The sequence below is a fragment of the Tachypleus tridentatus genome, chromosome 1 (assembly GCF_004210375.1).
Source record: "Tachypleus tridentatus isolate NWPU-2018 chromosome 1, ASM421037v1, whole genome shotgun sequence".
NCBI lineage: Eukaryota > Metazoa > Arthropoda > Merostomata > Xiphosura > Limulidae > Tachypleus > Tachypleus tridentatus.
Genome location: NC_134825.1, coordinates 177,870,359 through 177,883,886, shown reverse-complemented (window position 1 = coordinate 177,883,886; position 13,528 = coordinate 177,870,359). Strand labels below are relative to the sequence as shown.

The window sequence follows — 13,528 nt, the reverse complement described above, 5'->3', positions numbered from 1 at the left end:
CAGCATCAGGAGTGACTATTCACTTACTTTGAATTTCATATTTTACATATTTGCTTTGGTTACTAGCATGAGGAAACACATCACTTATTGTGACTTTTATATTTTACATATAATTATGTTGGTTACCAGCGTCAGGAGAAACTATTCACTTTTTGTGACTTTTATACTATTCATATTTCTGATGGTTACCAGCATCAAGAGAAACTTGTAACTTACTGTAACTTTTACATTTTACATATTTGTTTTGGTTACTAGCATCAGGAAACACTATTCATTTACAATGAATTTTATAATTTACATATTTATATTGGTTACCAGCATTAGGAGAGACTATTCACTTACAATGAATTTTATAATTTACATATTTATATTGGTTACCAGCATTAGGAGAGACTATTCACTTACAATGAATTTTATAATTTACATATTTATATTGGTTACCAGCATTAGGAGAGACTATTCACTTACAATGAATTTTATAATTTACATATTTATATTGGTTACCAGCATTAGGAGAGACTATTCACTTACAATGAATTTTATACTTTACATATTTATATTGGTTACCAGCATTAGGAGAGACTATTCACTTACAATGAATTTTATAATTTACATATTTATATTGGTTACCAGCATTAGGAGAGACTATTCACTTACAATGAATTTTATAATTTACATATTTATATTGGTTACCAGCATTAGGAGAGACTATTCACTTACAATGAATTTTATAATTTACATATTTATATTGGTTACCAGCATTAGGAGAGACTATTCACTTATTGGGACTTATACTTTTGATATTTATCTTGATTACCACCATGAGGAAAGACTATTTACTTAGAGCGACTTATATATTTGACATATTTATATTGGTTACCAACAACATTAGAGACCATTCAATTCTTCTGATTTTTATACTATACATATTTCTGTTGGTTACCAGCATCAAGAGAAACTTTTCACTTACAATGACTTGTAGATTTTACATATTTTTGTTTGTTACAAGCATCAAGAGAAACTTTTCACTTACAATGACTTGTAGATTTTACATATTTTTGTTTGTTACAAGCATCAGGAGAAATTTTTCACTTTTTGTGATTTTGATATGTTACATATTTCTGTTGGTTACCAGCATCAGGAGAGACTATTCACTTACTGTGACTTTTATACTTTTCATATTTTTGTTGGTTACCAGCGTCAGGAGAGACTATTCACCTTCTGTGATTTTTATGTTACATATTTTTGATGGTTACTTCCATCTCGAGAGACAATTCACTTTCTCTGCCCTTTATATTTGATATATTTGTCTTGGTTACCAGCATGAGTGGAGACTGTTCACTTACTGTAACTTTTATATTTTACATATTTTTGGCTAGAAGCATCAGTAGAATCTATTCAATTTCTGTGACTTTTATATTTTACATATTTCTTTTGGTTACCAGCATCAGGATAGACCATTGACCTACTGTTATTTTTATATTTTACATATTTATTTTGGTTACAAGCATCAGGAGAGATTATTCAATTTCTATGACTTTTATAAATTACATATTTATGTTGGTTACCAGCATCAAGAAAGACAGTTCAGTTATTTTGACTTTTGTATTTTACATGTTTATGTTGGTTATTAATATCAGGAGAGACTATTCACTTTCTGTGACTTTTATATTTTACATATTTCTTTTGATTATCAGCATCATGTGAGACTATTCATTTACTGTGACTTTTATATTTTATATATTGATGTTGGTTACCAGCATCAGGAGAGACTATTCACTTTGTGTGAATTACATATTTTGTTTGGTTACTAGCATTATGAGAGACTATTCACTTTGTGTGAATTACATATTTTGTTTGGTTGCAAGCATTATGAGAGACTATTCACTTTGTGTGAATTACATATTTTGTTTGGTTGCCAGCATTATGAGAGACTATTCTCTTAATTCCTATATGATTTATAGGTCATCACATCATCCGAAAATTTAATGCAGGAAGTGCATCATCATTTCTGTCTTTGTTAAAGGCTTTAATGACTAAAATATGTAGTAGGACGTGTATAAAAATGTTCAGACAAATAAAAGAAAGTAACCCAACTCCACCTTTTCAGATTATTAATGAAATAAATCCTTATGAAGATGGATGTATCTGAGGTGCTCATTACGCATATAATGCTTCATGAAAAAGGTAATAGTGCAGCAGAAACTACACGAAACATTCTAGGTATTTAAGGTGCAGGGGCTCTCAATGAATGAAAGTGTCGAAGGTGGTTTTAGAAGTTCAGATCAGGTGACTACAGCTTAAGTGATGTGCCATGTTCAGGTTGGCCTGTTGAGTTTAATGATAACTTGCTGCTTGCTTTACTTGATGAAGATTGTGCTGTAGCAGTTGAAGAACTAGCATAGAAGCTTATTTCAACCTATTCAACAGTTCACTGTCATCTGAAAGAGCTTGGAAAAGTGTCACGTCTTTTGCACAGGTTAATGACTGAAGATGAAAGTGGATATATTATAAAAGTATTAAGCGCCGCAAACAATGGCTCAATGCAGATACACTGGCTAAAGCACAGCCCAAAATGGATCTCCATCCCAGAAAAATCTTTTTAAGTGTTTGGTGGGATATTGTTGGTGTGATCCACTTTGTAATGTGACGATCACATCAGACTTCTATTGTCAACCATTAGAGCGCTTGAATGTTGCTCTGAAAGAAAAGAGCCCTGATTTGATCAATCGCAAAGTTGTTGTGTTACACCAGGATAATTCACGGTCTCATACAGCAAGGATCACATCTGCAAAGATTGAAGAGCTAGACTGGGAGAAACTTCCACATCCTCCTTATTCTCCAGACCTTGCCCCATCTGATTATCATTTATTCTGAAGTTTACAGAACTATCTTGGTGGAAAAAAGCTTGGAACACAGGAAGATGTCAAAACTACCTTCCCTACATTCTTTTCCTCCAAACCCCAAGAATTTTATAGAAGTGACATTCAGAAGCTTATGAATCGTTGCTAGGAAGTAATCGATAATAATGAAACATACATTATTTATTAAATAACATTAAAAGTGTTTGAAATTCTTTCGCTTCTTCTAAACTTAAAATCGGACTTTACTTAAGGGATGACCTGATACATTGATTTTTATTTCTTTGTTATCTTTAGTTTTGTACCTGTTGTATTCCTGTTGTTTTTTGTTCCATTCTGTCCCTGTTATACATAGTGTCTTTTTCCTTTCTATTTTTGTTTCACATCTTCATCTTGTCCTCTTCTGTCTATCATATATTTATATTATTGGCCTTCTTTCTTTTATCCCTTCTATTTCTCTTCTATGTTCGCTTTAGTTTTTATTTGTTTCACTTCTGGATTTTCTCATATCCATTCTCAGTCTCATTTATTTATATTACAAACTTAGCTCTCTGTTGTATGTCTTTGTATTTCATCACATTTCATTCGGTATCATAACTTTACGTAAAATATTTCTTTCTAATTACTATATTCAATGTGATACAGTCAAATTCACGAAGTAAACAACTGTTTTGTTGTTGTGTTTTATCTGATGAATTCACAAAGTAAATATATATAGGGAGACAGATCTTACGACTTTACTGATGCTGGTCGTAACACTGATCAATGTGTGTCACCTCTAATTATAATATTGACCAATAGGTGTCACTACTAAGTATCACCAGCTGTCTCCTGATTCGTGTTCCTTTTCTGATCAATGTCTATATATGTGAAAACGGCTGGTATGTATAGAGAAAACTATGTAGAGGGCGGTGTTAGATATTTGAATATGTAATTTTATATTATTTATTATATTATTTTTAATATAGGTATAAAGGTGTTCCTTTGTAACTGGTTTCCATTTTTCTACTTGTTTCTCCAATATAAAAGTCATGGCAATTATCACGTTGTATTTTATAAATAATGTTGGTATGGTGTTTGTCAGTGTAGATTTTACATTGTATAGACCTCAGTTTCGTGCCTGGTTTTTGAATAAATTTCGTATTAATTGGAATGTCATATTTTGTTACTAGTTTTTGCCAAATGTTGGTTATTTTTCTGTTGATGTTGGGAATATATGGTATGCAGCAGTATATGGTTTCGTGATTTTTTGATTCGTGAGATATATATATTTACTTTTGTTGGTTGATTTTGCTTTCTGTCTAGGTGTGTGCGTATAATGTTTTCTACGGTTTGTGGAGGAAACTTATTGATGTTGATGAAGTATTAGATTCAAAGAACATAAAAAGTCACCTTCACACGTTTTCGAACACTGCAAGTCAATTAAACACAACATAACCATAGAAAACACTCAAATACTAAATAAAGAAACAAACATAAACAAAGGCAAAATTAAAGAAGCCTTACTTATACAACAACTCAAAATAAACCAATACAAAGGAACACCTTTATACCTATATTAAACATAATATAATAAATAATGTAAAATTATATATTCAAACACCTAAGCATGTCCTCTACATTCCTACACTCAGTTACCCAACCCCTTCAAACATGTGGTCAGCTGTCAGTCAATTACCTCTTCCTTTCTTTGTGAACCTGACGATGACCGAAGAAGGTATAAACGTTGTTCGCTCCTCTACATAGAGTTTTCTCTATTCAAACCAGCCGTTTTTACATATATATATTTCTTTACAAGTGGGTTTTCTCGTCATCACGGATTAATCAATGTCTACGTTTTACATCAGTATCATTGTAACGAGAAGGAAACATTTATAAACGACGCCTGTGTCTAAGATCTGTTTACAATTAAAAGTAATAAAACGTTAAAATGTTACCCAATAAATAATTATTAAAAACAGAAATTTGCCCTAAGATTATCTATATATGTTTCAGTGTCTATATGACACTACCTTAAGGAGTAATGTTAGAAGTAAGGATGGGACTTATATACCCACATAATTATTTGCATATTAAAGCGCCGTCTATATCCAAACTATCCAGAGTTATAACACATCTGTTCACTAGTTTATGATTTCCAACACCTTGACCAGTTTAATATCTTCGTTGTTTTGTGTTTTTCATTTCTGTAGTTTCGCATATATTTAGTTCTAATTGAAATTCTACTTGTCTTATTAAATTAATATTGTTCCAGTCTATTACATGATAAGTTTGTTCCATATTTTTTACTGATATCCATTCATTCACCTTCATTACCCGGTTTTTTACTTCTTGTTTCTACATTTCTACACGTTTGGCCAATTTGAACTTTAGGTATAATTATTTTTATTCTAAGTTTTGTACTCAGGAGACTATTTGACTGAAAACACACGGATAATGGTACACAACATTATATTCATGTCGATAAAAAAACTGAACACGACAAACAAATACTCAAGTTATTTATCTTACTTTTCTCTTCTAGCCTTCTAAATGTTAACATTATTACTTTATTGACATGTTTGTCAATAATTTCGAATGTATATCGTGTTTCTTTGGGTACGTCTTTCAAAAAACTTAACAGCTTTCACATCACAATCATAAGTACATATGATAGTATTTGTGTCCATGAGTGAGACGATCTATTGTATGCAGGCACCAATATGAATTACTTTCAATAGAGGTTGAGAGCCGACTGTTGTCCAGGATAACGATCATGTCTAAAGTATGTAGTAGATAGGACAATTTGCTATTTTTAACAATTATTTATTGTGTAAGATTTTGACCTTGTGTTGCTTCTAATTGTTAATACAACATGAAATGTTAAAACACTAAGTTATAAATGAATAATATTGGTTTATGTTTAGTAACTAGATCGTTGAATAGAAGGAAATACAATAAAAATTATTTAATGAAAACTTTTAGTGTGCTCACCACACTGTGTAACCAAATCTGACTCATCAACGTGGTGAAAAGGCTAGCTACCCTGACCGTGGCTCTCACCAAGTCAATAACAACAAAAGGAATAACAGCTCTGCAACTTGGGCCGTGTGTGCGATATAAAAATAGCTATCAGATTATGAAGCTCAGAAACAAGCGATAGACGCTGTTAACTACCTGTCTTTCCTGTCGTCTCTGAGTATATAATTAGTTGCAGATATGTTTTGTATACTTCTCTTCCAAACAACACCTTCTATCTAATAAGTACTACGCACTTTTCACTCTAACAATTGTTTCATCATTAATAAATGTCACTGTTTCATTCTCAGCCATTGTGGCAAGCATGCTGTTCTCAGAGGTCATTGGAGAGTTAACCCTAACTAAAGTGAGAATCCAGAATGTCATAAAGTACACCAAAGTACCTATCCAGCCTCACACTGAAACCTTGCTGTGGACAAACAGTTCTTGTGCATGCCCGAAACTAAAACATAACGAATATATCATTATCGGATGGGAAGATTCCGCAATGAGCAGATTACTGTATGTGGATGGAACTATTGTTGTCCGAAGTCGAAAGTCTTACATAACTAGGATAAAGGTAAGACAGTACCTGTTATCGTGTCTACAGGATCAAGATAAGACAGTGCCTGTTATCGTGTCTACATGATCAAGGTAAGACAGTGCCTGTTATCGTGTCTACAGGATCAAGGTAAGACAGTGCATGTTATCGTGTATTCTCTACAGGATCAAGGTAAGACAGTGCATGTTATCGTGTCTACCGAATCAAGGTAAGACAGTACCTGTTATCGTGTATTATCTACAGTATCAAGGTAAGACAGTGCACGTTATCGTGTATTGTCTACAGGATCAAGGTAAGACAGTGCCTGTTATCGTGTATTATCTACAGGATCAAGGTAAGACAGTACCTGTTATCGTGTATTATCTACAGGATCAAGGTAAGACAGTGCACGTTATCGTGTATTGTCTACAGGATAAAGGTAAGACAGTGCATGTTATCGTGTATTGTCTACAGGATCAAGGTAAGACAGCGCCTGTTATCGTGTCTACAGGATCAAGGTAAGACAGTACCTGTTATCGTGTATTATCTACAGGATCAAGGTAAGACAGTGCACGTTATCGTGTATTGTCTACAGGATCAAGGTAAAACAGTGCATGTTATCGTGTCTACAGGATCAAGGTAAGACAGTACCTGTTATCGTGTTTACATGATCAAGGTAAGACAGTACCTGTTATCGTGTATTATCTACAGGATCAAGGTAAGACAGTACCTGTTATCGTGTCTACATGATCAAGGTAAGACAGTACCTGTTATCGTGTCTACATGATCAAGGTAAGACAGTGCCTGTTATCGTGTATTATCTACAGGATCAAGGTAAGACAGTGCATGTTATCGTGTCTACAGGATCAAGGTAAGACAGTACCTGTTATTGTGTATTGTCTACAGGATCAAGGTAAGACAGTGCATGTTATCCTGCATTATCTACAGGATCAAGGTAAGACAGTGCATGTTATCGTGTATTATCTACAGGATCAAGGTAAGACAGTGCCTGTTATTGTGTATTGTCTACAGGATCAAGGTAAGACAATGCATGCTATCGTGTATTATCTACAGGATTAAGGTAAGACAGTGCATGTTATCGTGTCTACAGGATCAAGGTAAGACAGTGCATGTTATCCTGCATTATCTACAGGATCAAGGTAAGACAGTGCATGTTATCGTGTATTATCTACAGGATCAAGGTAAGACAGTGCCTGTTGTTGTGTATTGTCTACAGGATCAAGGTAAGACAGTGCATGCTATCGTGTATTATCTACAGGATTAAGGTAAGACAGTGCATGTTATCGTGTCTACAGGATCAAGGTAAGACAGTGCATGTTATCCTGCATTATCTACAGGATCAAGGTAAGACAGTGCATGTTATCGTGTATTATCTACAGGATCAAGGTAAGACAGTGCCTGTTGTTGTGTATTGTCTACAGGATCAAGGTAAGACAGTGCATGTTATCGTGTCTACAGGATCAAGGTAAGACAGTGCATGTTATCGTGTCTACAGGATCAAGGTAAGACAGTACCTGTTATCGTGTATTATCTACAGGATCAAGGTAAGACAGTGCATGTTATCGTGTACTGTCTACAGGATCAAGGTAAGACAGTACCTGTTATCGTGTATTATCTACAGGATCAAGGTAAGACAATGCATGTTATCGTGCATTATCTACAGGATCAAGGTAAGAAAGTGCATGTTATCGTGTATTATCTACAGGATCAAGGTAAGACAGTGCATGTTATCGTGTATTGTCTACAGGATCAAGGTAAGACAGTGCATGTTATCGTGTACTGTCTACAGGATCAAGGTAAGACAGTACCTGTTATCGTGTATTATCTACAGGATCAAGGTAAGACAATGCATGTTATCGTGCATTATCTACAGGATCAAGGTAAGAAAGTGCATGTTATCGTGTATTATCTACAGGATCAAGGTAAGACAGTGCATGTTATCGTGTATTGTCTACAGGATCAAGGTAAGACAGTGCATGTTATCGTGTCTACAGGATCAAAGTAAGACAGTACCTGTTATCGTGTATTATCTACAGGAGCAAGGTAAGACAGTGCATGTTATCGTGTATTGTCTACAGGATCAAGGTAACACAGTACCTGCTATCGTGTATTGTCTACAGGATCAAAGTAAGACAGTACATGTTATCGTGTATTATCTACAGGATCAAGGTAAGACAGTGCCTGTCATCGTGTCTGCGGGATCAAGGTAAGACAGTGCCTGTTATCGTGTCTACAGGATCAAGGTAAGACAGTGCCTGTTATCGTGTATTGTCTAAGGATCAAGGTAAGACAGTGCATGTTATCGTGTCTACAGGATCAACGTAGGACAGTGCCTGTTATCGTGTATTGTCTACAGGATCAAGGTAAGACAGTGCATGGTATCGTGTATTGTCTACAGGTTCAAGGTAAGACAGTACCTGTTATCGTGTATTGTCTACAGGATCAAGGTAAGACAGTGCGTGTTATCGTGTATTATCTACAGGATCAAGGTAAGACAGTGCATGTTATCGTGTATTATCTACAGGATCAAGGTAAGACAGTACCTGTTATCGTGTATTGTCTACAGGATCAAGGTAAGACAGTGCCTGTTATCGTGTATTGTCTACAGGATCAAGGTAAGACAGTGCATGTTATCGTGTATTGTCTACAGGATCAAGGTAAGACAGTGCATGTTATCGTGTCTACAGGATCAACGTAGGACAGTGCCTGTTATCGTGTATTGTCTACAGGATCAAGGTAAGACAGTGCATGGTATCGTGTATTGTCTACAGGTTCAAGGTAAGACAGTACCTGTTATCGTGTATTGTCTACAGGATCAAGGTAAGACAGTGCGTGTTATCGTGTATTATCTACAGGATCAAGGTAAGACAGTGCATGTTATCGTGTATTATCTACAGGATCAAGGTAAGACAGTACCTGTTATCGTGTATTGTCTACAGGATCAAGGTAAGACAGTGCATGGTATCGTGTATTGTCTACAGGTTCAAGGTAAGACAGTACCTGTTATCGTGTATTGTCTACAGGATCAAGGTAAGACAGTGCATGTTATCGTGTATTATCTACAGGATCAAGGTAAGACAGTGCATGTTATCGTGTATTGTCTACAGGATCAAGGTAAGACAGCGCCTGTTATCGTGTCTACAGGATCAAGGTAAGACAGTACCTGTTATCGTGTATTATCTACAGGATCAAGGTAAGACAGTGCACGTTATCGTGTATTGTCTACAGGATCAAGGTAAAACAGTGCATGTTATCGTGTCTACAGGATCAAGGTAAGACAGTACCTGTTATCGTGTTTACATGATCAAGGTAAGACAGTACCTGTTATCGTGTATTATCTACAGGATCAAGGTAAGACAGTACCTGTTATCGTGTCTACATGATCAAGGTAAGACAGTACCTGTTATCGTGTCTACATGATCAAGGTAAGACAGTGCCTGTTATCGTGTATTATCTACAGGATCAAGGTAAGACAGTGCATGTTATCGTGTCTACAGGATCAAGGTAAGACAGTGGATGTTATCGTGTATTGTCTACAGGGTCAAGGTAAGACAGTGCATGTTATCGTGTCTACAGGATCAAGGTAAGACAGTACCTGTTATTGTGTATTGTCTACAGGATCAAGGTAAGACAGTGCATGTTATCCTGCATTATCTACAGGATCAAGGTAAGACAGTGCATGTTATCGTGCATTATCTACAGGATCAAGGTAAGACAGTGCCTGTTGTTGTGTATTGTCTACAGGATCAAGGTAAGACAGTGCATGCTATCGTGTATTATCTACAGGATTAAGGTAAGACAGTGCATGTTATCGTGTCTACAGGATCAAGGTAAGACAGTGCATGTTATCCTGCATTATCTACAGGATCAAGGTAAGACAGTGCATGTTATCGTGTATTATCTACAGGATCAAGGTAAGACAGTGCCTGTTGTTGTGTATTGTCTACAGGATCAAGGTAAGACAGTGCATGTTATCGTGTCTACAGGATCAAGGTAAGACAGTGCATGTTATCGTGTCTACAGGATCAAGGTAAGACAGTACCTGTTATCGTGTATTATCTACAGGATCAAGGTAAGACAGTGCATGTTATCGTGTACTGTCTACAGGATCAAGGTAAGACAGTACCTGTTATCGTGTATTATCTACAGGATCAAGGTAAGACAATGCATGTTATCGTGCATTATCTACAGGATCAAGGTACGAAAGTGCATGTTATCGTGTATTATCTACAGGATCAAGGTAAGACAGTGCATGTTATCGTGTATTGTCTACAGGATCAAGGTAAGACAGTGCATGTTATCGTGTCTACAGGATCAAAGTAAGACAGTACCTGTTATCGTGTATTATCTACAGGAGCAAGGTAAGACAGTGCATGTTATCGTGTATTGTCTACAGGATCAAGGTAACACAGTACCTGCTATCGTGTATTGTCTACAGGATCAAAGTAAGACAGTACATGTTATCGTGTATTATCTACAGGATCAAGGTAAGACAGTGCCTGTCATCGTGTCTGCAGGATCAAGGTAAGACAGTGCCTGTTATCGTGTCTACAGGATCAAGGTAAGACAGTGCCTGTTATCGTGTATTGTCTAAGGATCAAGGTAAGACAGTGCATGTTATCGTGTATTGTCTACAGGATCAAGGTAAGACAGTGCATGTTATCGTGTCTACAGGATCAAGGTACGAAAGTGCATGTTATCGTGTATTATCTACAGGATCAAGGTAAGACAGTGCGTGTTATCGTGTATTATCTACAGGATCAAGGTAAGACAGTGCATGTTATCGTGTATTATCTACAGGATCAAGGTAAGACAGTACCTGTTATCGTGTATTGTCTACAGGATCAAGGTAAGACAGTGCCTGTTATCGTGTATTGTCTACAGGATCAAGGTAAGACAGTGCATGTTATCGTGTATTGTCTACAGGATCAAGGTAAGACAGTGCATGTTATCGTGTCTACAGGATCAACGTAGGACAGTGCCTGTTATCGTGTATTGTCTACAGGATCAAGGTAAGACAGTGCATGGTATCGTGTATTGTCTACAGGTTCAAGGTAAGACAGTACCTGTTATCGTGTATTGTCTACAGGATCAAGGTAAGACAGTGCGTGTTATCGTGTATTATCTACAGGATCAAGGTAAGACAGTGCATGTTATCGTGTATTATCTACAGGATCAAGGTAAGACAGTACCTGTTATCGTGTATTGTCTACAGGATCAAGGTAAGACAGTGCATGGTATCGTGTATTGTCTACAGGTTCAAGGTAAGACAGTACCTGTTATCGTGTATTGTCTACAGGATCAAGGTAAGACAGTGCATGTTATCGTGTATTATCTACAGGATCAAGGTAAGACAGTGCATGTTATCGTGTATTATCTACAGGATCAAGGTAAGACAGTGCCTGTTATCGTGTATTGTCTACAGGATCAAGGTAAGACAGTGCATGTTATCGTGTATTATCTACAGGATCAAGGTAAGACAGTGCCTGTTATCGTGCATTGTCTACAGGATCAAGGTAAGACAGTGCATGTTATCGTGTATTGTCTGCAGGATCAAGGTAAGACAGTGCATGTTATCGTGTCTACAGGATCAAGGTAAGACAGTGCCTGTTATCGTGTATTATCTACAGGATCAAGGTAAGACAGTGCATGTTATCGTGTATTGTCTACAGGATCAAGGTAAGACAGTGCATGTTATCGTATATTGTTCACAGGATCAATAAAAGACAGTAACTCTTTTCGTGTATTATTGACAGGAGAAAGATAAGACAATACCTGATATTGTGTATTGTCCACAGGATCAATGTAAGACAATACCTTATATCGTGTATTGTCCACAGGATCAATGTAACCCAATATCTCATATCGTGTATTGTCCACGGGATCAATGTAAGACAATACCTGATATAGTGTATTGTCCACAGGATCAATGTAAGACAATACCTTATATCGTGTATTGTCCACAGGATCAATGTAACCCAATATCTCATATCTTGTATTGTCCACAGGATCAATGTAAGACAATATCTCATATCGTGTATTGTCCACAGGATCAATGTAACCCAATACTTGTTATCGTGTATTGTCCACAGGATCAATGTAACCCAATACTTGTTATCGTGTATTGTCCACAGGATCAATGTAACCCAATAACTCATATCGTGTATCGTCTACAGTATCAATGCAACACAATACTTGTTATCGTGTATTGTCTACAGGATCAATGTAAGACAACACCTGTTATCATATATTATCTGCAGGATAAAGATAAGACAATACCTGTTATAGTGTATCATCGATAGGATCAATGTGAGAAAATATCTCAAGTAAGGTTATTATTAATTATAGTCTAGTGTGACATTCACTTATAGTTACGACAAAAAGTGTTCGTACCCCTGCGTCCCGAGTGGTTTTTTGCTCATAACTTAAAAAGTATCACGTGTAGGCTAATAGAAGTATAATATATTATAAATAGTATACTAACACACATCTACATAAATTTGTATTTACATTAAACGACAAATAAACTGTTTATAAACCTATAACCAAAAATAGGAGGGGCAGAAAGTGTTCGTGCGTCTAATTTAATGGTCAGTTGTGTAGCCTTTCAGGTGAATTACTTGGCGCAATCTCTCCTCATAGTCCTCCATGATCGTTTGACAGTACTCGACTGGTATTTTCTTCCATTCTTCTTTACAGAAGGCCTCCAACTCTTGCAAGTTTTTCGGATCACGCTGATGAACCCTGTCAACTCATGCCAAACGTTTTTAATTGGGTTGAGATCGGGTGACTGCGATGGCTACTCCAGAACGCTTATATTTTTCCTCTGCAATCAGGATTGCACATATTTCGATGTGTGCTTAGGGTCATTGTTGTGCTGGAAGATCCAACGACGCCCAAGCCACAAGTTCCGAGCATCATTTTTGATATAAGTGCCTAATATATCAACGTACTCTTCTTTTTTCATGATTCCGTTGACGAAGTGAAGACTGCTACACCAGAAGAGCTGAAGGATCCCCATAGCATGATCGAGCCACCTCCGTGTTTAACTCTAGGGACGGTATTCTTTGGAAGATTTTTCATTTCCCCTTCTTATGGAAAATATTGC

The 13,528-nt window shown here is 36.3% G+C and overlaps 1 protein-coding gene across 1 annotated transcript in view; it reads left to right on the top strand.

Annotated features, from left to right (window-relative positions):
* LOC143231154 (uncharacterized) overlaps positions 1-13,528 on the top strand; it is a 46,351-nt gene that overhangs the window by 27,432 nt on the left and 5,391 nt on the right. The window contains exon 3 of the mRNA XM_076465806.1: positions 6,170-6,438. Within this exon, the coding sequence (XP_076321921.1) occupies positions 6,170-6,438 (269 nt within the window). The remainder of the gene's footprint in view (positions 1-6,169; positions 6,439-13,528) is intronic.